At 35.5% G+C, this 24,432-nt stretch overlaps 1 protein-coding gene across 5 annotated transcripts in view; it reads right to left on the bottom strand.

Annotated features, from left to right (window-relative positions):
• RPS6KA3 (ribosomal protein S6 kinase A3) overlaps positions 1 to 24,432 on the bottom strand; it is a 109,740-nt gene that overhangs the window by 34,094 nt on the left and 51,214 nt on the right. For all 5 annotated transcript variants that reach the window (XM_037046246.1, XM_037046247.1, XM_037046244.1 and 2 more), the window contains 5 exons: positions 17,462 to 17,578; positions 13,204 to 13,285; positions 5,255 to 5,335; positions 4,395 to 4,474; positions 3,686 to 3,792 (listed from right to left, as the gene is read on the bottom strand). In XM_037046246.1, coding sequence (XP_036902141.1) covers positions 3,686 to 3,792; positions 4,395 to 4,474; positions 5,255 to 5,335; positions 13,204 to 13,285; positions 17,462 to 17,578 — 467 coding nt within the window. The remainder of the gene's footprint in view (positions 1 to 3,685; positions 3,793 to 4,394; positions 4,475 to 5,254; positions 5,336 to 13,203; positions 13,286 to 17,461; positions 17,579 to 24,432) is intronic.

Here is a 24,432-nt window from a genome sequence, read left to right as displayed (position 1 = left end):
TTGGACCATTTAACAAATGTTATTTCAATATAATAGCACTGTTTAGACATGTATGTGAAAGGTCTCACTATAAACAATCTTACCTACATTTGAACTTACTTGACACTTGAGACAGGGACCATGCTCTCTATATAGTTTTATGACCAATGTTTACACGAAGGTCTAAAGTAAATACATTCAACTTTTTAAAAATATTTTATTTACTTATTTTTAGAGAAAGAGAAGAAGGGCAGGAAAAAGAGAGTGAGAGAAACATCGATGTGTGGTTGCCTCTTGCACACCCCCTACTGGGGACCTGGCCCACAACCCAGGCATGTGCCCTGACTGGGAATTGAACCAGGGACCCTTTGGCTCACAGACTGGCACTCTGTCCACTGAACCACATCAGCCGGGGCTATTCAATTAAATGATATAAAATGCTAACGTATTTTTAATATGAATGTTCAATCTTATGTTTATAGTAATTGTTTTCTTCTAAGGATTATATACTTGAATATTTGCTCTTACCAGGAATTGTATTTTATGTAATAATAATTAGAAATTGGGCAAATAATGAGAAAAACTCAGTAATTATCTGGGGAATAAAAACAGAATCATAAGAAACATCCCTGCCCTGGCTGGCGTAGCTCAGTGGATTGAGCGCGGGCCTGCGAACCAGATGATCTCGGTTCAATTCCCAGTCAGGGCACATGCCTGGGTTGCAGGCTGGTTCCTTGCAGGCTAACTCCCAGCAGAGGACGCACAAAAGGCAACCATACATTGATGTTTCTCTCCCTCTCTAAAGATAAATAAATAAATAAAATCTTTAAAAAAAAAAAAAGAAACATCCCAAAACACAATACATGAAAAAACAAACATAAAATGTAAAAGCATAACAATTTCTGAATGATCACTTTAACAGGATTCTAAAGGAACATTTCCTATTCCCTGTTACTACATATTATGTAAATTTTGCATGTAACATTTTAATGCAAGTAATGTCTAAATTCTTGATAAAGATGATGGTTTCATCAAACACAGAATATACTAAAAAATCACTGAATTGTATACTTTAAGTGGATGAACTGTATGCTATGTGAATTATATTTCAATAAAATTGTTTAAATTTTTTTTCAAAAATATTTTATTTGGCCCTGGCTGGTGTAGCTCAGTGGGTTGAGCACAGGCCTGCGAACCACACAATAGCAGTTTGATCTCCAGTCAGGGCACATGCCTGGGTTGCAGGCCAGTTCCCAGAAAGGGACTCACGAGAAGCAACCATACATTGATATTTCTCTCCTTCTCTCCTTCCTTTCCTCTCTAAAGATAAATAAATAAAATATTTTTAAAAAAAGTACAGGAGCTGAAAACCCAAACTATTTAAAAACATATTTTTATTTATTTTTAGAGAGAGGAGAAAGGAAGGAGAAAGAGAGGGAGAGAAACATCAATGTGTGGTTGCCTCTCACATGTCCCCCACTGGGCATCTGGCCTGCAACACAGGGATGTGCCCTGACTCAGAATTGAACCAGCGACTCTTTGGTTCACATCCCACGATCAATCCACTGAGCTACACCAGCAAGGCAAGTTGTTAAAAAAAAATTCTTGATAGAGCAAGGCCCGTTATCCTTAAAAAGGGGGAAAAAACTTTCTCACTGAAAGTGATAAACACTTAAAAATTAAAACAGAGAAGTGTGTACAATTTAAACATTAGCTTTTTGGTAACTGCTATTATAAAAGCAATGAAAAATTTGCTCAACTCATACTTAAAATCTGAAATCAGGTGGAGAAGAAAAATTTCAATAAATGATATTTGGAGAAAAGCATTAGCTTTATGCCATTCCTTACACCAAAAAAATATTCTAAATGGAGTTAAAAGTAAAAAAAGAAGCCATAAAATTAGAAAACAATCTGATCATGGGATTGGAAAAACCTTTCAAGGAATGTAAGTCATAGAAGGAATCACAACAGAAAAGACTGAAAAATTCTCCTATGAAACCATCTGGTCCAAGGCTTTTCTGTGCTGGGAGTTTTTTGATTACTCCTTTGATTTCATCAGCTGTTATCTGTTCAGGTTTTCTGATTCTTCTGCATTCAGTTTTGGGAGATTATATTTTTCTAAAAACTTGTCCATTTCACTCTAGTTTTTATTTTTATTTTTTAATTTTTTAAAAGATTTTATTTAATTATCTTTAGAGGGGAAAGGAAGGAGAGAAAGAGAGACGTATCAATCTATGGCTTGCCTCTCGTGAGTCCCCTGCTGGGAACTGGCCTGCAACCCAGGCATGTGCCCTGACTGGGAATCAAACCACGATACTCTGGTTCGCAGGCCCGCGCTCAATCCACTGAGCTACGCCAGCCAGGGCCTCAGCCTAGTTTTCACATTTCATAATAATTTCTTACAATTCTTTGTATTTCAGTGGTATCAGCTGTAATCTCTCCTCTTCTGTTTCTGATTTTGTTTATTTGAGTTCTCTCTCTCTTTTTTCTTGATGAGTCTGCTTAAAGACTTTCACACAATGAAATACTACGCAGTAGAAAGAAGGAAGGAGCTCCTACCCTTTGTGACATCATGGGTGGAATTGGAGAGCATTATACTAAGAAAAATAAGCCAGGCAGTGAAAGACAAATACCATACCATCTCACCTATAAGTGGAACCTAATAAAAAAACCAAACAAGTGAGCAAAATAGGACCAGAGACACAGAAATAAAGAACAAACTCACAGTGACCAGAGGGGAGGAGGGAGAGGAGTAACAGGGGAAAACAGAGGAAGGGCTATCAAGGAATATACATGAAAGACATATGGACAAAGCCAAAGGGGGCAGGTTCAAGGGTGGAAGGTGGGGTGAAAATGGAGACAACTGTACTTGAACAATAAAAAAATAAATTAAAGATTGCTAGATCTTAGGAAAAAATAGTTGTGTAGGTAAAAATAATATAAAGTGAAAAATAAAGTAGAAAAATGTTATTTGTAATATACAGGGTAGGACCAAAGTAGGTTTACAGGTGTGAGTATGCTAAACAGTCTATTCTGGTATTATTATTTATTATTGCATTATTTTCCATACAAACAACTATAAACCTACTTTGGTCCTTCCCTATACGTCACATTGTTAAATTCTTAATTTATAAAGGTCTCTTACAAATCAATGGGAAAACATAACATTCCAAAAGAAAACTGAGCAAAGTCCATGAACAGAAAAATCACACAAAAATACAAACTGCCAATAAACATAGGTACACAGATTTTAACCTCACCAAAAATCAAAGAATGCAAATGAAGGCAAGATAACACTAGCATAAATTTTGATTAACAGGTATTTAAAAATATGAGAAAACATAGTGTTAGCAGAAATGTGAAGCATAGGCACTCTAATGCAATGCTGTGGCAGTTGTATGAAGTAATTTTATTTTATTTTATATTTTGAAAGATTTTATTTATTTATTTTTATAAAGAGAGGAAGGTAGGAAGAAAGAGAGGGAGAGAAACAGCAATAAGTGGTTGCCTCTCAGGCGTCCCCTACTGTGGACCTGGCCCGCAACCCAGGCATGTGCCCTGACTGGGATTTGAACCAGCAACCATTTGGTTTGGAGGCCAGTGCCCAAGCCACTCTGCCACACCAACCAGAGCATAATTTTTATTTTTTATTACCTCCTAAACCATGGTATTATATTGTATTCAATTCAGTAGCATGATTCCTTACTTTTCTGGTTTTAAGTCTCTATAGATTATTCCCAGGCTATGTAGATGGTCTAAAGCAAGTGCAAGTTCAGCCAAGTAGAATTTGACATCTTCTTCTGTGAACATCACCTAAAATAAAATAATATTTTTGTCTTTATTTTCCTTTTGTCTGTAATTTTCATTTAAAGTACCATCCCAGGGTTTAAATATTCAAAAATTATAAATATGCTATCACATGTAATTTTACCCACAATTTCTTCATTAAAATTTGCAGAGATTATCAAATCACTCAACTAAATAACCACTTACTAAATGCAAAAGACACCCTATGGGGGAAATGATTTTGCATTTTGTTAAGTAACAACTAGGTTCAGATTGTGTCATTGTTACCCCACCACAGTAGGATCTTAGACATGAAAAGTGATCTTTAAGATGCAATGCTGACTTTCTACTACCAGTTGTTTAAGAGTATCTTGTTGATATACTGTTGCTTCTGAAAAACTGTAAGTAAATGAAGCAGGACAAAAGACTAAGATAAGTAATTGATTTAAGGTCCTACTTTCAGAATAAATTCAAAAGGTACAAAAAGAACCCTTCTTAACTCTGATTCTTCAATTGTAAGAATCTTGTGCCACTAGAGAAAATATGATGATCATAGTATAGAATAGGACAATACTTTAGTTGAAACAGGATGAGTATAAATAGATTAAAAATAAAGATTAATTATATACCTCTTTGGATAAGCGTGTAAACAAATCTCCTCCCCTGAGAAAATCCAAAATAAGGTACAACTTCCCTTCAGTTTGGAAAGCTGAATGAAGAAAGAAAAGTTTTTGTTTAATCCATCATAGTTTAGGTTTTTAGGCTTATATTAGGTCAATTCATTCAGAAATGATTTTTTTTAGCAAATTAATAAATATACATACATATAAACTGATTTTTACTTAGAAGGTGACCACTGATTTCTTAGTTTCCATGTGGAAATGTTAAATGCAGTGTTTCCTTTTATGGAACCCATAGAACATTTGTTAGATTTTCTGCAGGCAATAGTCTTCTCAGGAGTACAATAACTCTAAAGCATTATGATCAATAAGAAAAATTCCCAAAAGAAAAAAAACATTCTTAAACATGAAACAAAATACAAAATCCACCTTACTTTATTACAGAAAAAATGTGGGTTTGTTAGCTTTAATTACACGTAATAAGAGTCACCATATGTTACCCACTGACAAAAAGCACATATACCCTTGGGAAAAAAAGAGTCAATATAAGTTTCAGGACATTAGGTGTCTTTCTTGCTTTTAAGTTGGGCTAACACATACGGGCTATAAAATGATAGTACATTATTATTACCTGTTCCTATGGCTACCCAATCAGACACTATAATGTTTAAAATGAACATATGCTAAATGTGATAAAAGCTTCTAAAGCTTGTTTAAGTAATGATTTAATTTCAATGACTTTACTATGTGTATCTGCTAAACACATAAATATACGGAAATAAATATTTATACATATTAGCATATCTGAACGCACTCAGGGAGTGGTGGGTGAGGTGAAGCAGCAAGGTGGGAGCTGGTTTATAACTTACCATAATGCAACTTGACAATAAAAGGATGATTAACTTCTACCAAGATATCCCGCTCCATTTTTGTTCGAACACGGTCTCGAACTACAAAATATAATGGCAGTTGCAATAGCTTTCAGAGACAATCTTGAAAACAAAATGTCTTTGGTGCCTATTTTAAATAAAATTGTGCTTATATGTTATAAAGACAGAAAATACATTTTGTCCATCTTTCTCTTGAATTTTCAAAATAACTATAATCTTACTAAATTATATAACCGGAAAAAATGTACATATTTACAAAATCTGCACTTTAAACAAATATAGAGAACATATTTGATAAATAAGTAAATATAAATATAGAGAACAAAAAGTAAATATAGAGAACATATTTGATATTGGCTTTAACATCAAATTGACAAGTATGTTAATCAAAGCTATGAAAAATGACCAAAAAAGACCAACTTTAAAAAAAAATATTTTATTTATTTATCTTTAGAGGAGAAGGGAAGGAGAGAAGGAGAGAAATATCAATGTATGGTTGCCTCTCGTGAGTCCCCTGCTGGGAACTGGCCTGCAACCCAGGCATGTGCCCTGACTGGGAATCGAACCGCAATCGTGTGGTTCGCAGGCCTGTGCTCAATCCACTGAGCTACACCAGACAGGGCTCAAGACCAACTTTTAAAAAATATTAAAGGTATCCTAATGAAATATTAAAACGTAAAAAAGGGAACAGGTTTCAGTACCCCATCAACTCAATTCAACAAACATTTATTAAGCACCTACAATATGTGGAAGACATGGGGAAGGATGGACATACCCTCAAAGGTCTATTTTGAGGCTGGGGAGAGGGAGAGGAAATACTGTGGTGTTAGCTGATAGAGCAAAGACTTTCTGGAGTTAGAAAGAAAGATCTGGATTCAGATCTGTGTAATCTGGAGCAAGTTACTTACTTAAACTCTCTGAGCCTCAGTTTACCTTTCATCTATATAATGGGGATAATACCACTGTACTTCTGTGGGCTGTGTAACCATTTGCAATAAGGTCTGTATATCCCAGATCCTGGTATATAAGAGATATTCAATTAAACGGTAGCTACAGCACACTGGATATGTTGAAGAGATAAAAGAATTTGCTGCCAGCAATAAGCAGTACAGGAATGCGGAGAAAGGAAAAATCGCTGCTACTTGTGTAGGAAGGCTTCCGGGAGGAGGAGGGGTTAGGAACTTTTAGAGTGGAAGTTAGATGGGTGGGAGGACTGGGCCTAAAGACAAGGTGAGGTATCAACATGAGCAGGGACATGGAGGCATGTATGATGAACAGGAAGGAACCAAATCAGCGCAGAAAGGGGGGAGGTGAAGCAGGGAGGATCCAGGCTCTGGACAATTTGAAATGTCAGAAAGAATTTGTTCGACCCTGCAGGCGAAGTTCTCTTTTTACCAACCAAACATTTCCTGAGCAAATTCTATGTGCCAGGCACTGTGAGGCAAATACAAATAAAATAATGTTCAAGAAGTTCATAACCTGGCGGGAATAACAGATAAATTAATAAATGGTTACAACACATTCTGAGAAGTACTACAATTGTGTTGGATTGAAGAGGTGAAAATGATCATTCATTATATTTCTAATTTTTTTCTGTTGCATAATAAAGATAAATCATAGATAACTTCTATTTTTCAGGCCAGAATGACTGAATGGGTGCACCATAGATTAAATAGAAAGAATGGTAAAGAGAATCTTTTTGGAGGGTTGAGAGAAAGATGAGTTGGTTTTTCTTTTCAATTTAAAGGGACCACAGATAATGAGACCTCTGGGAAAAATAAACAAAGAAGCTAAAAAAATCCTGTTTCCCATTCTAGTAGTTTTCTACTTTCAGTGGAAGTGCCAGTGACTGAAAATGGTCAAACCAGAAATAGAAATCAATTGCTTTTGATGTCTATGTAGACATCGAAACGCAGATATTCACATTTTTAATTGATCAACATTTTTAATTGATTTGCCCAGCTAGTATATCAAATTCAAAACCAACCTCTGATTTCATTACCTTGTCCTATCATTTACAACTCCCGTGTCTTAGAGCCAATAGGTCCTTTCTATAATTTATGTGAATGATGTTTATCACCTAGGCCTGCTGATAATTCTGGCCCAGTCTAGACCAAATCTGCCTTTTTCCTATTGCTACCTATATAATCTTGGACTAAGTTCCCAGTATCTTAAAGCTATATTCCAAATTTCTACCTACATCAAAAATTATACAGACCTTTACAAAGCTTATCATTTAAAAATTACTCCTCTGTTCAGTAAGCAGCAAAAATACCCATCAATATAGTTACTGTATATCCCTCTTCTACTCTATTATTCTACCACAATGAAAACATTATTTGGGGATCAAAAGCTATAGTTTAATGGCCATGCTAATAATAACTAGATGAGTTACCTTGGTCAAATCTTTTCACTGCTCAAGGGCTTCCTGCTACCTTCTCTATAGAATGAGGGGCTAGAACAAGATAATTTCATTGTATTATAGTTATCTTGTGAGATAGTTTCCATACATGTAACACTGCTGCGACTTTCTTTAGTTGAAAATGTGCAGTGAGATTCACTCACTAAAGAATTCCTTCATTTTGTCTAAGGTAGAATTGTGTAATAATTAAAATTTTATTTCTTTTACTTATGTAAAGACCTGATCTGATGACAAATATAAATCACCATATCCAATTTTGATTAGGATATACTGGTTCATAAGAAGGCATGTTTTATGTGTGCATTATATGTTGGTTAAACATCAATAAAGCAGTTTTAACTTTGAAGTTTATTTACTTTTATTTTTTAATTTTATTTTTCAATTACAGTTTACACTCCATTACACTCATAATTGGTTACATTCTAAACCCTAATACAGAACCTGTTAATAATCACTCATGCTGTCAAAGCAACTACATTCCTCTGAAATAACTTTCTCATAAACTAGTTATTAGTTTTTAAACCCTCCCTGATTTGAACATAAGAATGAACAAGAAGTACTGTTTATGTTTCTAAGATGATGTACTAAGAAACTGCTTTAAACAATGGTTTACAAAACCTTGTAGGCTCAGTAACTATTTTATTAGGACAAAAATCCCCATAAGCTTAATCTAACACTTTGACCTTTATTTCACTACATTTATTGTATTAACAGGAACTTTAAAATGGAAAGAGGCTTCTGGTTAAACATGGATGTTTTATTTTCTACTTCCTTCCAAACCGCCATTGAAATTACAATAATGGAAAAATTATGCACAAACTCAGAAGAACAGAAAACAGGAGAGGAAGTAGTAGCAGAAGATGAGTAAGTGGTAACTCACACAGCAGATCAGAGAAAACTAAAATCTAAGCATAAAGGAAGGAAGCCAATGAGTAATAGACAAATTCTTTCTATCGAATCCTTTCCAATCAGCTTTTTGTTACTGCGTTCTTTTTTTTTTAAAGATTTTATTTATTTATTTATTTTTAGAGGGGAAGGAGAGAGGGAGAGAAACATCAATGTATGGTTGCCTTTTGTGTGTCCCCTGCTGGTAGTTAGCCTGCAAGGAACCGGCCTGCAACCCAGGCATGTGCCCTGACTGGGAATCGAACCGCAATCGTCTGGTTCGCAGGCCCGCGCTCAATACACTGAGCTACGCCAGCTGGGGCTCGTTACCGCACTCTTAAATATGGAAAAGATAGCAAAGGACCCAAACCATTTGAAGAAAGGCTCTAAACATGAGAAAGTTATCAGAATAAAAAGAGAAAAAAGAAAAAGAGAGAGACAATGTAAAGAACAGAAAAAAACTTAAACAAAACAAAAAACAACCTTCTAATTTATATCCAAGAGAAGGAAGACCATATGGCACCCATGAAACCAGAAGCTTTAAAAGAGGTAGGGGGAAGGAAGTAGTGTTTTCAACAAAGTACAATGAAAAAAAAAAAAAAGAAATGAGGACAGAGCTCATACATTAAAAGACTTAAAGAGATATCAACCAATTGCACAGTATGGACCTCATTTGGGGCTCGATTCAAACAAACTGCCAAAAGAAAAATGAATCATAACAATAGGGACAACTGGAAATTTGAACACTAGATATCTATATATTAATTTTTAGGCATATGATAATCACATACTACCTCTTTTATGAGTCTTCATGTTTCACAGATACTATCTTCTGTTTCTTTCTGTAAATGTTTTATACTTACCACAATAAAATGTTTTAAAAAATGGAATAATGAGACAACATGGAAAAATGTAGGAAATTTAAAAATATGATAGAAACAAAAGTCACAAGAAGGGTTGGAATACTTTCCTAAAACTGAAAAAAATGAGTTTTTAAAGAGAAAGAAGCACCCCATACATAGTATGAAGAATTTTAAAAAGCCACAATAAGAAATGCAACTATACAAATTTCAGGAACACCAGGGATAGAATGTAGATTGATTCTAAATACTTCTGAAGAGGAAAAGCAGCTTATACACAATGGACTGGGAATCAGAATGGCAATAAGCCTCACAATTGCAACACAGGAAACCGGAAGACGATGGAAACAATGCCTTAAAATATCTAAGGGAAAATTACTTCTGACCTAGAATTTTACACCCAGCCAAATTATAAATTGAGGGGGCAGAATAAAGGTATTTCAGACATGCAAAATCACTGAAAATTTACCATCTATTCACCCTGTCTACTCTGAGGTAGCTACTAAAGATGGCTTCCTCCAAAACTAGAAAGTAAACTGAGAAACAGGTAGATACAGAATTTAGAACGGATCTAATACACTATAGATGTAAAGGAAATGTGACTATATATCATTTAGCCCTGAAACTATTTTTATAAAGCTGTAATAATGAAAACAAAACATGAGCAGGGAAATTGTGTGCCAGTGGTAGTGTAAGAGAACTAAATCCTCATCTCCCATGTTAGGACATCAATAGATTATGTCTCCAAATGAAAACAGAAAATTGCAACATAAGAGTATTGAATGTGGAGGTAAATGACAGGAGCAGCAGCTAAAGAGGTGAAAAGTCCTTGTGTCTGGGAGTCAAGAACTGGGATAGGGAGGAGGGTAGGAAAAGCACTGCTATTTTGTAAGATTTTATACGCATACTATTTTGATAAAAACAAAAATCAAATTTAAGAACATATCAAGAATTATCCAGCAGCCTACAATTCCAGTAAGTCAGATATTTTCACTTTTCTACTGTCTGTTCTACAGTTTATATCTATGTAATTTCACATACTTACTGTAGACAAATCTGTCATAATTGTTAACATGTATTTCCAATTAAGTTCCTTTTTGCAATATTTTAAATGTTTCATTTAAATAATATCCTATTAAATGGTATCTTATAAGTTTCTAAATATTCCTCTAATTTTCAATATTTATGTCAATATCTAAATTATCGATATTGTAAATAATGTTACAATGAGAATTTTCAAGTGCAATAATGGCTCTTTGTACTTATAGCAAAAGTGCTTTCCAATGTATGTTTCTATCACACGAAATGATAACTCATTATTTCATATACATTTCTTCATCAGCAAAACGGGACATGATTTCAAAAATTATTTCTTTTATTCTACTGCAAAAAAATATTCTGAAATCCTATGGTGATGTTGTAATGTTATTTCTTAGGAATTACTAACTCAATCACACCTTTTACAATCGTTAGTTGGAATTCTATGTGAGGAAGCACTCTACCTTGTTCCCCATTAATGAATTTATGTATTAACTCATGGATTCTTATTTTATTCTGTCATAAATAAGTGGGGACATAATCTGTCACTACCATTATTTAGTGAAATATTCAAATTGTCCTAGATTCGGCTTGTTAAAAGCCCTTTAATCAATCCCTTATATTAATATTTTATAACATTTGAGGCAAATAATTTCCTATTTATACTATTTTTCATTATATGAAAGACTAAAATTTTTTTTACATTGTCAACTTGTAATTTGCTCAATATCTTCTCACACATTTTCTGGTGTGTTAACTTGCAAAATTCACTTAGATTGTTGTTTATTACATTATAGGGTTTAAGAGAGGACTCTAATTTTTCCAGGTTGCTCAGGAATATTTCAGACAACATTTATGAAATTATTTAATTTCCCATTGTCCTATATACCTGCTTTGTCATACAGCACAGGAAGTACTCAATATTTTGTAACAAATATGTTATAATTTAATATAAATACTTTTCTACTATTTTGTTCCACTGATTTGTATGTTTGTATTATTTGCCCCAACAACACAATGAATTATTATTGCTTTAAGTAAGCTTTAAATCTGATAGAGCTTGTTCTTTTGTCATTCTTCTTCTTTTCTAGAATACTCTTTGAGGTGTATGTTTTTCAAATGAAATTTTGAATATTTCAAGGACAGATGCAACTGGAATCTTGAGGATATGGAACTAACTGGATGGCTAGAGGAATATGGAGATTCTTCAACAACAGTTTGCCTTCTCCAAAAGGAAGTGGGCACTTATTTCTTTTCCTGGTGTCTTTTGGTTTCTCAGAGTTTCATAGTTTCCATTACATATATTATGTATAACACAAAGCATGTTAGATACATAAAAATAAACTACTTTTACTGATTTTATGAATGAACTCTTATATAAGTTCCATCTATGCAGTTTTATAACATGGGATTCAGGAGTATAAGTTATAAAGTAGTGATATGAAATAGGGCTCTGTGGATATAATTTAATTCCCTGGTCCTAGCAAGAATTAAGTTAAGTAGTAAGGCAGGGGGTAGAGAATGGCTAAGATATATTTGGGAAGGGAGCAAGAGAAAGGAAGCAAAGAACAATGTTTACAGAGGAAGGTGAAATTTCTTGGAATGATGGTAATGGCCAAGGTGGGTGACTAATTGGGAAGAATAACATCAGGATTAATAAAAGACCATCATCAATGTTCCTTCTAGAATATTTTAAAAGCTTTATAAATTACAGTTAAAGAAGGAAAAAATGATATTAGGGATCAATACATAAAACTAGAGATTTTTGTGGTCAAATAATTAAATAAAAGATTTAAACATTTAAAAATCTATGTGCAATTTCTTCTAAATCATTGTTTGCCTTTAAGAGCCAAATCCACAGAAAGAAAGAACTCTTATCCTTCACAACAGCATGGATGGAACTGGAGAGCATTATACTAAGTGAAATAAGCCAAGCACTGAAAGATAAATACCATATGATCTCACCTGTAAGTGGAACCTAATCATCAAAACAAATAATCAAGCAAAATAGGGCCAGAGACATGGAAATACAGAACAAACTGACAGTGGCCAAATGGGAGAGGGTGGGAAGATAACAGGGCAAAGAAGGGGAAGAAGCAAGCCAAGGAACATGTATGGAGGACCCAGGGACAGGGACAATGGGAGCTCAGGGGTTGGTAGGGCAGGGGAGAGTAATGTGGGAAAAATGAGGACAACTGTAATTGAATAGAAAAAAAATAATGAAAAATAACCCAAATGCTCTTCAAGTGTACATGATCTATGATGAATCTTTACTAAATAAAACCTGGCTTGAGGTTGTTAATTTTTTAATAAAAGAGCCAAATCCTACATTACATTTTTTTCCAAATCAAAGGCTTGGAATAAAACTTATTTGGAAACCAAAAGCCAAAATGATAGAGTCCTTGGAATAAATTCTATTTTGCATCCAGTAAATGATTACATTCATTTGGAGATGCATCAAACCCAATTTTAGTTTTCTGAACTTCTTTTGCCTAAACCCAAGATGAATTTATAACATAATACTTCTTTCATAACATGGCAACTCCCATCTCACCAGTCATATGATTCCTAGCCCAATAGGAAAAATTCACTAAAAGAAAGTGTAAATTTAAAGATGGTAATAGGAACAGATTTCATATGTAAGTGGCCTAGGAGTCACATAATGTCTATTGAAATCTTTTTATTTCTATTACGTGAACATCACAAATAGTTGCAGCACTTACCTTTCAACGTGGCCTTCTTCAGTACTTTCATGGCATAAAGCTGTCTAGCATCAGAGCCTGAGATTTTTTTGACTAAGAAAACCTGTGTTTAAATAAGAGGAAGTAAGTTGTACAAAGTTTCACAAAGGACGCTACTGTTAAAATAAGATCCCTGCTGTACCATTTATTACTATAAAGATTCTGACATGTCTTTTTGTTGTTTGCCAAATCCCAAAGAGCATGTAACACATAAAATAGAAACACAAAGCTTTAGGCTACATAACAATTAGAGAAAAGTCTAACGTGGTTAAAGAATAACACAGATGGTGATTGCTCTGCTTTTTAACAAAACAAAAATTCTTCTGATTCCATAAAAATTGTTATATAGGAGGTCCCCTTGACCACAATTTTCTGTTCATATAATTATTCACTAATGAATGGTCTTTTCTATATATGAAAACAACACATAAATTTCTCACTGCTGGGCAGAACAATTTAAAATATTTACATTGAAGAAGCCTACTCACAAATATTTAATGTAACTTAGTAAAAACTTACCTTTCAAAAGTCAAATAATCACACACACTTAGGTCTGAAGAACACAATTCCTAGGTATGGTATTGAGCACCTTCATTTTCCAAATATTTTTAGTTCCTTTCAACATACAATGTGGGATTCATACAAAATGAATCAAGCCTGCTCTAAATAGTTCATGGTTATGCTATAATATGGATAATACAAAACTATTAATAAATCTCTCCCACTCCTTTGACCATTAGTTTCACTGTCTTTTCCATCAAACCTTTAGAGACCTGCAAATGGACCTGAATTTGAACTCTTTCTCCTACCCATTATTTTCTAGCAGTACTATTGGGCTGTCACCGATGGGAAGAGACAATTACAATCAAGAATTAATTTAGGGTCAGATCTCAATTATTTGCACTAGCATGCCAGACTATTAGCACAAAATTGAAAAAAAAAGATTCATTCAACTGATTCTAGGGCAGAGTACCTCACTTTGAGAAATCATGCCAAAGGTAATGGGCCAGGACTTCAATTCAATCGAAGAGTACCAGAACTTGCGCAGAAACCCTGATGCAGGGTGTGTTCCTCCCCCCAAACCACTCTTGCTTGCCCCCTTCACCATGCACCACCCTTTAATTCCTTCCAGCCAGTTAGCAGTGAGCCAACCTAAAGAGAGAAAAGCATTCTTTAAAAAAGCTTTTTTATTGGTTGATTTTTAGAGAGACAGAGGAAAGTGGGGAGGGGGAGATGGAGGGACGGGGGTGGCGGGGGGGGGGAGGGAGGGAGAGGGAGAGAGATTGCTTTGTTGTTCCACTTATTTATGCATTCATTGTTTGCTTCTTGTATGTGCTTTGACTGGAGATTGAACCCACAACCTTGGGATATTGGGACCATGATCTAAACAACTGAGCTATCTAGCCAGAGACAAGAAAAGCATTCTTAACCAGGGTAATTCCTAAGAATGGAATGATGTTCAAATGTTAATGGATATCAGAGATTATTACCATATTTTGCCATGGATAACACACTCCCGTGTATACTGCGTGTGTTTTGTGTACACTGTATATGGAATTATCATGCCCATTATTATACCCATGTAATAATGTGCACTCTTATTTTTCCCTAAAAAACTTGGGAAAAAAAGTGTGCATTATACACAACAAAATATGGTAATAATTTTTTAAGAGAAATAAATTCTAATTAGGTAGAGGTAATTAGGATATATCTGGTATTTATTCACTCTTAAGATTCTCTAATCAAGCTTCTTTATGCCATTGTACAAGAAAAATTCTCTTTGTGGATTCCGAACTTTTTTCATCCTTCTCTGAAATCACATTCTTGACACTTTTCAGCCCTTCTTAGTTTGTAAAAGACCTTCACAAGTATTTGTAATACATTATCATTACAGTTTTGAGAGGTAGGCCTACTAAGCAATGCCTATTTTATAGCTGCCCAAGCAGGGATTAGAGAGGTTAAACACTTTGCCTAGTATTACAGTGAAGGTATTGGGACAAGAACCAAGCGAGCCACCCAGTTTTGTGCCCCTGCTCAGGGTGCTCTTAATCCAGTCCCTTTGGCTGTTCACCAGTCAAGCGTAGCAAAAACAGCAGCAGTCCCAGATGTCATCGGATCTTTCCCCACCAGAGCATTTCTGACCTTTCGAACTCCCCCATGAAGCTATTCTAGGCTCTGACAGGTCATCCTTTTTTCCTTGGCTTGGACTGGCTTTTTACGATGAGTAAGAAAGGAGACGCCCTGTTTTAAATGTTTGTTATTTATAGTAAGGTATTTAAAGAAATACAGGGAGAAGCATGTTAACTCTGGGGAACTTAAATATTGTGTTCCCTGAAAATCTAAAGTATAGAAATAAACCCCTCTATTTGGGTTTATCCATAAACACTGCATGATAATACAATTTCATAGCAGGTGTTATGTACTTGGCCTTATTTAATTATCGCTACTACCCTATGACGTCAAGGACTATTATTTATTCATTAAATCCTTTCTAGGATCATATGCTAGGCACTGTGCCACTAGTTCAACGCTGCCACATGGTACAAGGCATGGCCCTTGCACTCACTGAACATACAGTCTAGTGGGGGAGACAGCCAATAAGCAAATAATTATACAAGTGAGAAACTGTAATTGCGATGAGTGCTGTGAAGATGAAGTTTACAATGTTCAGAAGATAAAACAAAGGGATTATGAATCAGTCAGGATGGCAGGGAAGACTTCTTTAAGGTCATAAGCAGGAGAGAAGCTAACAACTAGATGAGAAAGGCTTGAGGGTGGCGGAGTGTTTCAGGCAAAGGGAACAGCATATGCAAAGGCTTTCTGGCAGGGTGGAGTCTGGTGCTTAAGGACTGAAAAAGAAGGCCAATGAGGCCAGAACACAGCTAGTGAAAAGTATATAAAGTCATGTTGAGGTAGCCAGGGACTTGACCCAGGGACTCCTCAGCCAGCTTCAGAATTTACCTTTATCCTAAAAGCAAAGGGAGGTTACTAAAAGGTTAAAGAGGTAGAATATCAGGCTAGCTCATGTTGGCTGTCAAGTAAGTAATGGCTTTAGGCAAGGGCAAATTTGGGAAGCCCAAGTCAGGAGGCACCTTCAAGAAGCAAGGAAGGGATGGTGGTGCATAAACTGGAGGAGTGGCAGTGGAGAAGGAAAGGGCAGGCATGCGTGCAGGAATATTTCCTAAACCAGGACTTGCTGACTAACTAGAAGGAAAATAAGGGGGCTCCAAGAGGTTAACTTGCTCAAGCACACATACCAATTAAGTAGAAAAAAAAACTGAATACAAATCTAGCTGACCGGAGTCCAACTTGCAACCATTATGTTTTGCCTCTATATTTGGATTAAAAGCATCATTTTGCATTTGAGAAAGGTTAGCGGCTATAACAAATTATCTATGTTAGCCAAGAGTTGCTAACTAGTCCCACAAAACCCAAAAGAGAGCTTAAACTGGTGTTTTAAAGCTTGCAAAGCATATCTTCAAATGTTTGCTCACAGAGAGGTGGTAAGGAAGCCCTGCAAGTTGAAAGTTGAATGCAATCTCAGAATTTTCCTCTTGCTAAGAAAGGGACTAGACAGATCAAGTAGTTAGTGATCATACTACTATACTTCTCAAACTGGAGTACAGGAAGTACTTCTGAGGTGCGCTGCGGGGGGACAAGGAATACTCGAAGAAAATTTTTAGTTGGTGGCTTTGGGAAATATTTTCCATATTAAAAACTAACATGGTTGGAAAGAATGCAACCTTTGCATTCATTTTAAAGATAAACTGTAAGTCCCCAAATTTCATACTTGTAGTGGTAACCCCCAATACTAGTGTCTTGGGAGTGAGTACCCATTCACTTCTTGCTGGTATTTGAGACACTGTGGAGGAAAGAGTGAGAAATGCACCGCAAGATCACCTTTCAATTCTACACAGACTCAAAGAGGACAGTGTATCCAGGGTGTATTTTGTGATTTTTAATCACCCAAGAAGTGCAATTAGAGAGGCTACATGGTCTTGAAGATAAAATGAATATGAAGTGAATATTGCCAATTTATGAAAATGTTCAATGTATTTTTGAATGACTTTATTAACTTCCACACACTTATTGATAGTAAGAAATGCAGAAACACAAAAAATATTGCTTGTAGGGAGATCATGTGAGTAGTATTTCATAAAATACTCCTGTCTCTCCTCTATATAAAACATACATGAACTCCAAAAACACCTTTTTAGAAAGCACATACTCATGGACTTACCTTTCCAAATGATCCCTGCCCTAATACTTTTAAAAGTTCAAACTGGGAAGGATCTGCCTTTTCATGTCCTTCCTTTACATGATGTGTGATAGCAATTTCTTTGATAGTGCCTTCCTCCTGTGGATACAAATAAAAAGGGAAAAGACAGAGTCAGAGCTACTTCCTCCAGCTATAAATCAAGTAATATAACTTTAGTATATATTAGAAACTCTCAAATTAATACACGCAAACCATCTTCAATTGATCTACTAAGTAAACAGAAAACACATGCCAAGCTAATATACTTTCAAGTTCAATGCCAGAGACAGAATACCAGCCTACCTCACAGGCCAATTTAACCTCTATATAATATTAGCACGGAGTATTTCCAAGTCTTCATTCTTCCTATGGGAGATAATTACAACAAATCGTTCTCATGGGGTGAAGGCAGAGGGTGTAAAAAGTCTGAAAACAGATCAGAGTAACATGCTGTGTTCTGACATGTGGTTGCATTATGGAGACCAATGCTATGTACAAAAAACCCTGTACTGGGAAGAGGAGTTGAAAAATATTTCAGGGTGAAAGTACAGACTTCTATACTCAGCAAGGCCATTTGAAGTAGTATGCTAAAGTTTATTCTGTTTGAAATTTCTGAGTTATGATATCTCTAGGACTATCTGTGATCTGAGTGGGGAAGAAGGAGTAACTGTAACACAAAAGAATTCTAAATGTGAAATAAAAAAATATTTAGCATTTGGATGATTAGACATAGAAAAAAAGTGACTATTCAGCATGATGGAAAAATAGAAGGTCTCGGAATTAAGAGAAAGATTTTTAAAACAGTGGACCTTTCCATATACTCGAGGGAAGGTGTCAGAAAAGAAGGTTGACAAAATATGTAAACACACATAGAATTTCAATCACTTAATCACCCTGAGACCATCAGCCAGATTAAGTACACTTTATTCATTTTTTAAAAAATATTTTACTTATTTTATTTTCAGAGAGAGGAGAAGGGAAGGAGAGAGAGAGAGAGAAATATCAATGTGTGGTTGCCTCTCATGTGTCCCCCACTGGGAACTGGCCCACAACCCAGGCATGTGCCCTGACCGGGAATCGAACTGCAATCCTTTGCTTCACAGGCCCGCGCTCAATCCACTGAGCTACACCAGCCAGAGCTAAGTACACTTTATTTAATTAAGACACATATTCTGTGTTATAGCCAAAAACTGTAATAAAACAAGACCGCACAAAACCAGAAATTACAAGTCTGTCAAAGACTATCTTTTCTTTTTGCCCACAATATTATTTTTCTAGTGCGGAAGTACTACTAGTAGAATCTAAATGTGTTATTGTTATAGTCCACGTAAATATTTGAGATCAATTGGCACTTTCTGAGACACTCACAGAATGCTGGCAATATAGGGGATTACAAAGATATAGGGGATTACAATATAGGGGATTATGTCTTTCTCAGAAAGACATAGCTAACGTGGTACCTTTTGAAAATGAGCAGTAAAAAGGGGAAAAACTCCAGTCAGAGGACGAAAAAGGAATCCAGGCCCACCATTTTACTCTGCAGGACAGAGGCTGTAGTTTGTAGACTGTCCTACTACTCAGGACAGCTTATTCATTTTAGACTCTCAAAACTTTAGCAACAATAATAAAGCAATCCCCTAATAAGGATTAGTCCTTTATTTTGTCATTTCAAATGCATTGTCTCTTTTCATTCTCACAACAATCCTGTGCAGTAGGTATCAGAGGAGAATCCAGGATCAGCTGAATCCAACTGAGATACACCACCCTTCCTGGGTACTTCTCTCCAAATGAGACCAATCAATGTGTAAGGGCTTGAGAGTGATAGCTGTTCGTAACTAGGAAAGGCAGGAAGCAAATTACCAAATTCTTCTTTAAAAACTTTCAGGACACAATGTATATGTACAACTGACTAAGTAAGATTCAGATTAAAAGTCCGCAGATATTTATTAAAAGCACCTAGCACGTGTCAAGCCTAGGTCAGGTGCTTTTTCACCATCTATCTTTAGGCTTCAAGACAAATCTTTGACTACACATCAACTGCATAGAGGGTTTATGATAACACAGTGGAATACATCCCACAGCAAGCAAAAACATTTCAGAATTCTCTGCAAACTCCCCCAGGATAGTCTGAAGTTTAAAGAAATTAAGTAAAGATCACAAGCAAGTAACTGTCCAACTTGGGTCTCAATTCCAGGTCTTCTGACCTCTAATGAATTCTAAAACAAAGCTCTTAGTATTACCCCACACTGAGACTGTCAGAGGCTCTTGGTGGTTACCCATCCAAATGAAATTATTCCCCTCATCTTTGTAATGGGTCAGTATTTCCTGGGTGGTAAGTTAACTAAACTGATTAGAGAGGTGATCTCTGAACTTTTGGTAGCACGTCTTTACCAGCAATAAAAGTCAGCATATACCCAATACTTGTATACTTATTAGCTTATAAAGTATATACATGCACTTTTTGTATTATTAAACTATACACAAAAGAAACATGGAAAAATTTATTTCTTACTTTGTTAAACTTTACGACAATGTTTACCAATTTAAAAATTAAGATGAGCCCTGGCTGGTGTAGCTCAGTGGATTGAGCGCGGGCTGCGAACTAAAGGGTCACCAGTTCGATTTCCAGTCAGGGCACATCCCTGGGTTGCAGGCCAGGTCCCCAGTAGGGGGTGTGCTTGAGGCAACCGCACATTTGATGTTTCACTCCCTCTCTTTCTCCCTCCCTTCCCCGTCTCTCTAAAATAATAAAACCTTTATAAAAAAACTAAGTACAATTCATGTTCTATAAATAAATAAATAAATAAATGAATGAATGAATAAATGAGGGGCTTACTTATATTATGCCCCTTGCTTCCATCAAGTTCCTCCCCAGTATTTGAAAGTTATACTACTTTTACATAAACCTCTCGTCTTTTCTATCAGTTTTGGATGAAATCCTAACTCCCCACTGTGCGTGTATATATACATACACACTAATAGTGCCCATACATTCTTTCTCTCAAACGTCCCCCCACCTCCTACTACCTGTATTTTTACGTTTTTATTAATATTAAGATAATTAACATTCTCTCCTACAACCACAACCCAATCCTTCATGCTCTCTCCACAGCCTGATTCTAAAAGCTGAAAGCCTGTACAACAGCACCAACATTTTCATGATAATATGTCGGTCAAGTGCAGGCTAGGAAGTATGTTAACTTTCCTTTCACTTGTGCCCTAACAGTGTCTGCCAGGACCATCCAAGGAGACTTACAGAAACAACAAACACTTCATCAAATGCTTAAATTGATGAGATAGTTTAACTTTGATTTCCATGAATTTCTTGTAGTTTTCTACTTTTCCTTTCTCTAACAGCCCCACATCATTCTTGGGGGGAGGGAGAGGTTAATTTGACTACTATTCTTAATCTTTCCTTAGCCCTTATTCACACTTTCCCTTCTTCTGAGAGCCCTCTCTTGCCCTCCCACTGGGAGGTTGGTCGTTTTCTAGGCCTTGCTGCACAGCTGTTATCTTGGGATATCTCTTTCCTGGTTGAATCCACTCTTCTTTGTTTCCATGTCTTTCTCCTTCTTGGATTACTCCCTTGTAACTTCCTAAGAAAGGTGATGTAGAAGGAAACTTCCTGAACCTTGTATATCCGAAAATGTCTTTATTTTGTCTTCACATTTGTATAGTTTGGCCTGGTACCAAATTCTAAAATAAAAACAATCTTGCCTCAGAATGTCACCACCATTGGTCCATCACCCCCTAGCAACCAGGGCTGCTGACGAGGTGGGTAATGCTAAGCCTGATATGCACTCATTGGTAGGTGACCTGGTTTTTCTTTCTGGAAGCATTAAGAATTTTCTCTGTCCTTGTACTTCTGAAATTCCACACTAGTGAGATAAATATGGATTTTCTTTCCTTCAGAATGCTAGATGCTTAGCGAACCTTTATAATCTAAAGGCCTGAATGCTTTACCTCTAGGGGAATTCTAACATTCCTTTGATGATTTTCTACCATCCATTCCCACGGTTTCTCTTTTTGAAGCTCCTTTATCAGTTAGTTGGAATTTGTATGTTTGGAATGGAATCCTTTTATGTCACTTACCTTTTTTCTCCAATTTTTTTTTGTCTGTATTTTTCTGAGACTTCCTTGACTCTATTTTTTAACCTTTATACTGAACTTTTTATTCTGGCAAATCTTACTTTTAAATAAATTTTCAAGTACTCATTTTCTCAATTAAAAAATGGCACCTTCCCCCACTTGTTACCCTCTCTCCCACAAAGTGAATGCAATCATTTCAAATCTCTTTGATACAAACTTGAATTTCAAAAATCTTTTTCTAAATTGGGACTCAGAGAATACAAAAAATGTTCTTGGGAGTGGATAAAAAAGATCCATGCCTATGGCTCAAGTTCCAAAGACATGTCACTGTTTTATCCTCAATACATTTTCCTGTTCCCTCCAAGTTCAATTTTTACTAAGCACATTAGCCAACTATTTTCTGTCTACTTTTATGTATATGTTAAGTAATAGTAGCATAATATGCAAAATATCCTTGGTTGATATCTTGATGCCCAGATTTTGTTTAATTTTTCCAAGTTATATGATCATGAGTATTTTAGAAATCAATTTGAGTTTCAACTAGGAAAATACTACTAATGCTTGGGCAATCTTGCACAACAGCTAGAAGAGCAACAATGTGATCTTCCACTAGCTCATACCTGCAATCCAATGAAATCAACTCAGAGAGAAATATCAAATTTCTGAAGGCATGGATAGCCCAGGACACAGCAATATTTGCATGTAACAAACATGTCTTATGTCACTAAATTACCTGTTACTGAAATAAATCTGTCACATGAAAATACAGAACTAGAGTTTGACATTTTGTAACATTTTGTTTTTGCCTGTAAGTACACAGTGGAAGGACTATAAATTTATGAAAAAAAATTGGCAATGAAGTAGAGCACAGATAGAAGCTATATTCATTGTAATTAATTGTGAGGCTAACATATTCATTACCTTGAGAATCTTAGCATATTTAAAAATTATAATAAATTATGTATTTTTTACAAAGTTTGTTTATTTGATAAGCGAAGGTCTAGTTGTAGGCAAAATTGTGAGGCTGGCAGCTCTTCTATATCACAACCACGTATAATCTGGCCATATGTTCATCGCTTTAGACCACTGATTTTCAACTGGTGCGCCACAGCAAGAATTTTTAAAACCTGCAATACCTGACTGTAGAGTCAGGGGCAATGACGTCTTTTCCCTTAGATTATCAAATTAAAAAGTGACAACAGCCAATACAACAACAGCCATCTAATGTGACTGAATCAATATTATACCTATTTTTTATCAGATTGGCAGAAAATACATTTCTTGGTGTGCCACAGAATTTCAGTAATTAGTTTATGAATGCCATGAGATGAAAAAGGTTGAAAACTGCTGTTTTAGATATTTGCTACCCCAAGACCCAGTGTTCAACACTTCAAGATATGTATTAGAATGCATCCATTTATTCACTTAAACATTTATTTATTGAGTACCTACTCCATGCTGGCATCCCTTTAGGTACTTGAGATATATGATAAACGAAAAAGACTAAAATCTCTGCTGTTTGGGGGAGAGACTTAATAATAGTAACAATAATGATTATTATTATTCATATTAGAACATGATACATACCATGGTAAAAAAAAGGTATTATGTTGGGTAACAGGGATCAGAAGTGCAAGAATGGAAAGGAGAGTCTGAGTTTACTGAAAAGATTCTATTGGAGGAAAGACTGGAAGGAAGTGAGGGAGTCAACCACCTTGGGGAACAGCATTTCAGGCAAAAGGACAAGCCAATGCGAAGGCCAGTGTGGGAGCACACAAGGAGATGGCTGTCTCTGGATCAGAGAGCGCATGAAGGAGAGGAAGAGAAGAACAAGTCAGAGAGGACTGAAACTCAGGCCCTTCTCATACTTTCACTTCTTTCTAATTGCCTGCCTGGTCTGTAATGGAAATGTTTCTCATCTACGACATACTATCTTAGGTCCATTTGTTTTTCTTAGAAGGTAATTCAGATTATGAGCCAAGTATTCTGCTGGGTGTTAGAGATACTAAAATAAAGATGATCTGCCCTCTAGGAATTTACCCAGGATTTCAAAGATTTATTATTGGATAAATAACTGTTGAGATGTGACCCCCTGATAGATAAAACAAAGTCAATTCAGTTAAAATACATAATTTTAGAAATTCTATAAATAGTGTTATTTCAAATATCACAGTAAAATGGCAGAAGAAAAAGTCACACAGAAGGCCACCTTGTTTGTTTCTTGGGACCAACAAAAGGTCTGTAGGTTCCCTCTTACATGGTCTTTTAAGATTTGCCCTTTAATGGGAAAAAATTGACAATTTTTTTTCATGTTGAGAGGGAAAGAGTACAATTTTGTTCTTAAAATGTAAAAAAGATTACAGAAAATAAACTGAAATCAGTGCTGTCTCTTTGAGTTATAGAAAACCTAATGGTGTAACATGCTAATATTAAAAAACAAACTGCATGATATTAATTGATTTTAAAGAATGATTCAACATTTGGCATTATGCCCTGCCTTGTATACATAATTTCCTTTTTCCTCCCCTCCCTTGAGTCAGGAAGTGTGTTCTTAAGGCATTTGTATTTTCTAAATTGTTTTGAATTGTCAGAAAATACTTGTTGAAGCTTGAAGTAAAACGTTTAAATATTCCTTGGTAAAAGCCAATAAATATTTTCTAACTATTTACATAGATATGTAACCATTTTTTGGCTTAACATAAAGACCTTACAAATGAAAAAGGTCTATTTTATTTATCTCTTAAAAGTAACTCAAAATTAATGTACCACTCCCTATACAGAACCTATAGTTCTATAATACAACTTTTTATTTTAAGAAGATATTTTAATTTTTTTATTTTTATTTTTTTTAATTTTTTATTTTT

Source organism: Sturnira hondurensis, unplaced genomic scaffold, assembly GCF_014824575.4.
Source record: "Sturnira hondurensis isolate 20B ecotype Veracruz unplaced genomic scaffold, ASM1482457v3 Scaffold0005220, whole genome shotgun sequence".
NCBI lineage: Eukaryota > Metazoa > Chordata > Mammalia > Chiroptera > Phyllostomidae > Sturnira > Sturnira hondurensis.
This window is presented reverse-complemented; position numbering and strand designations above follow the sequence as displayed.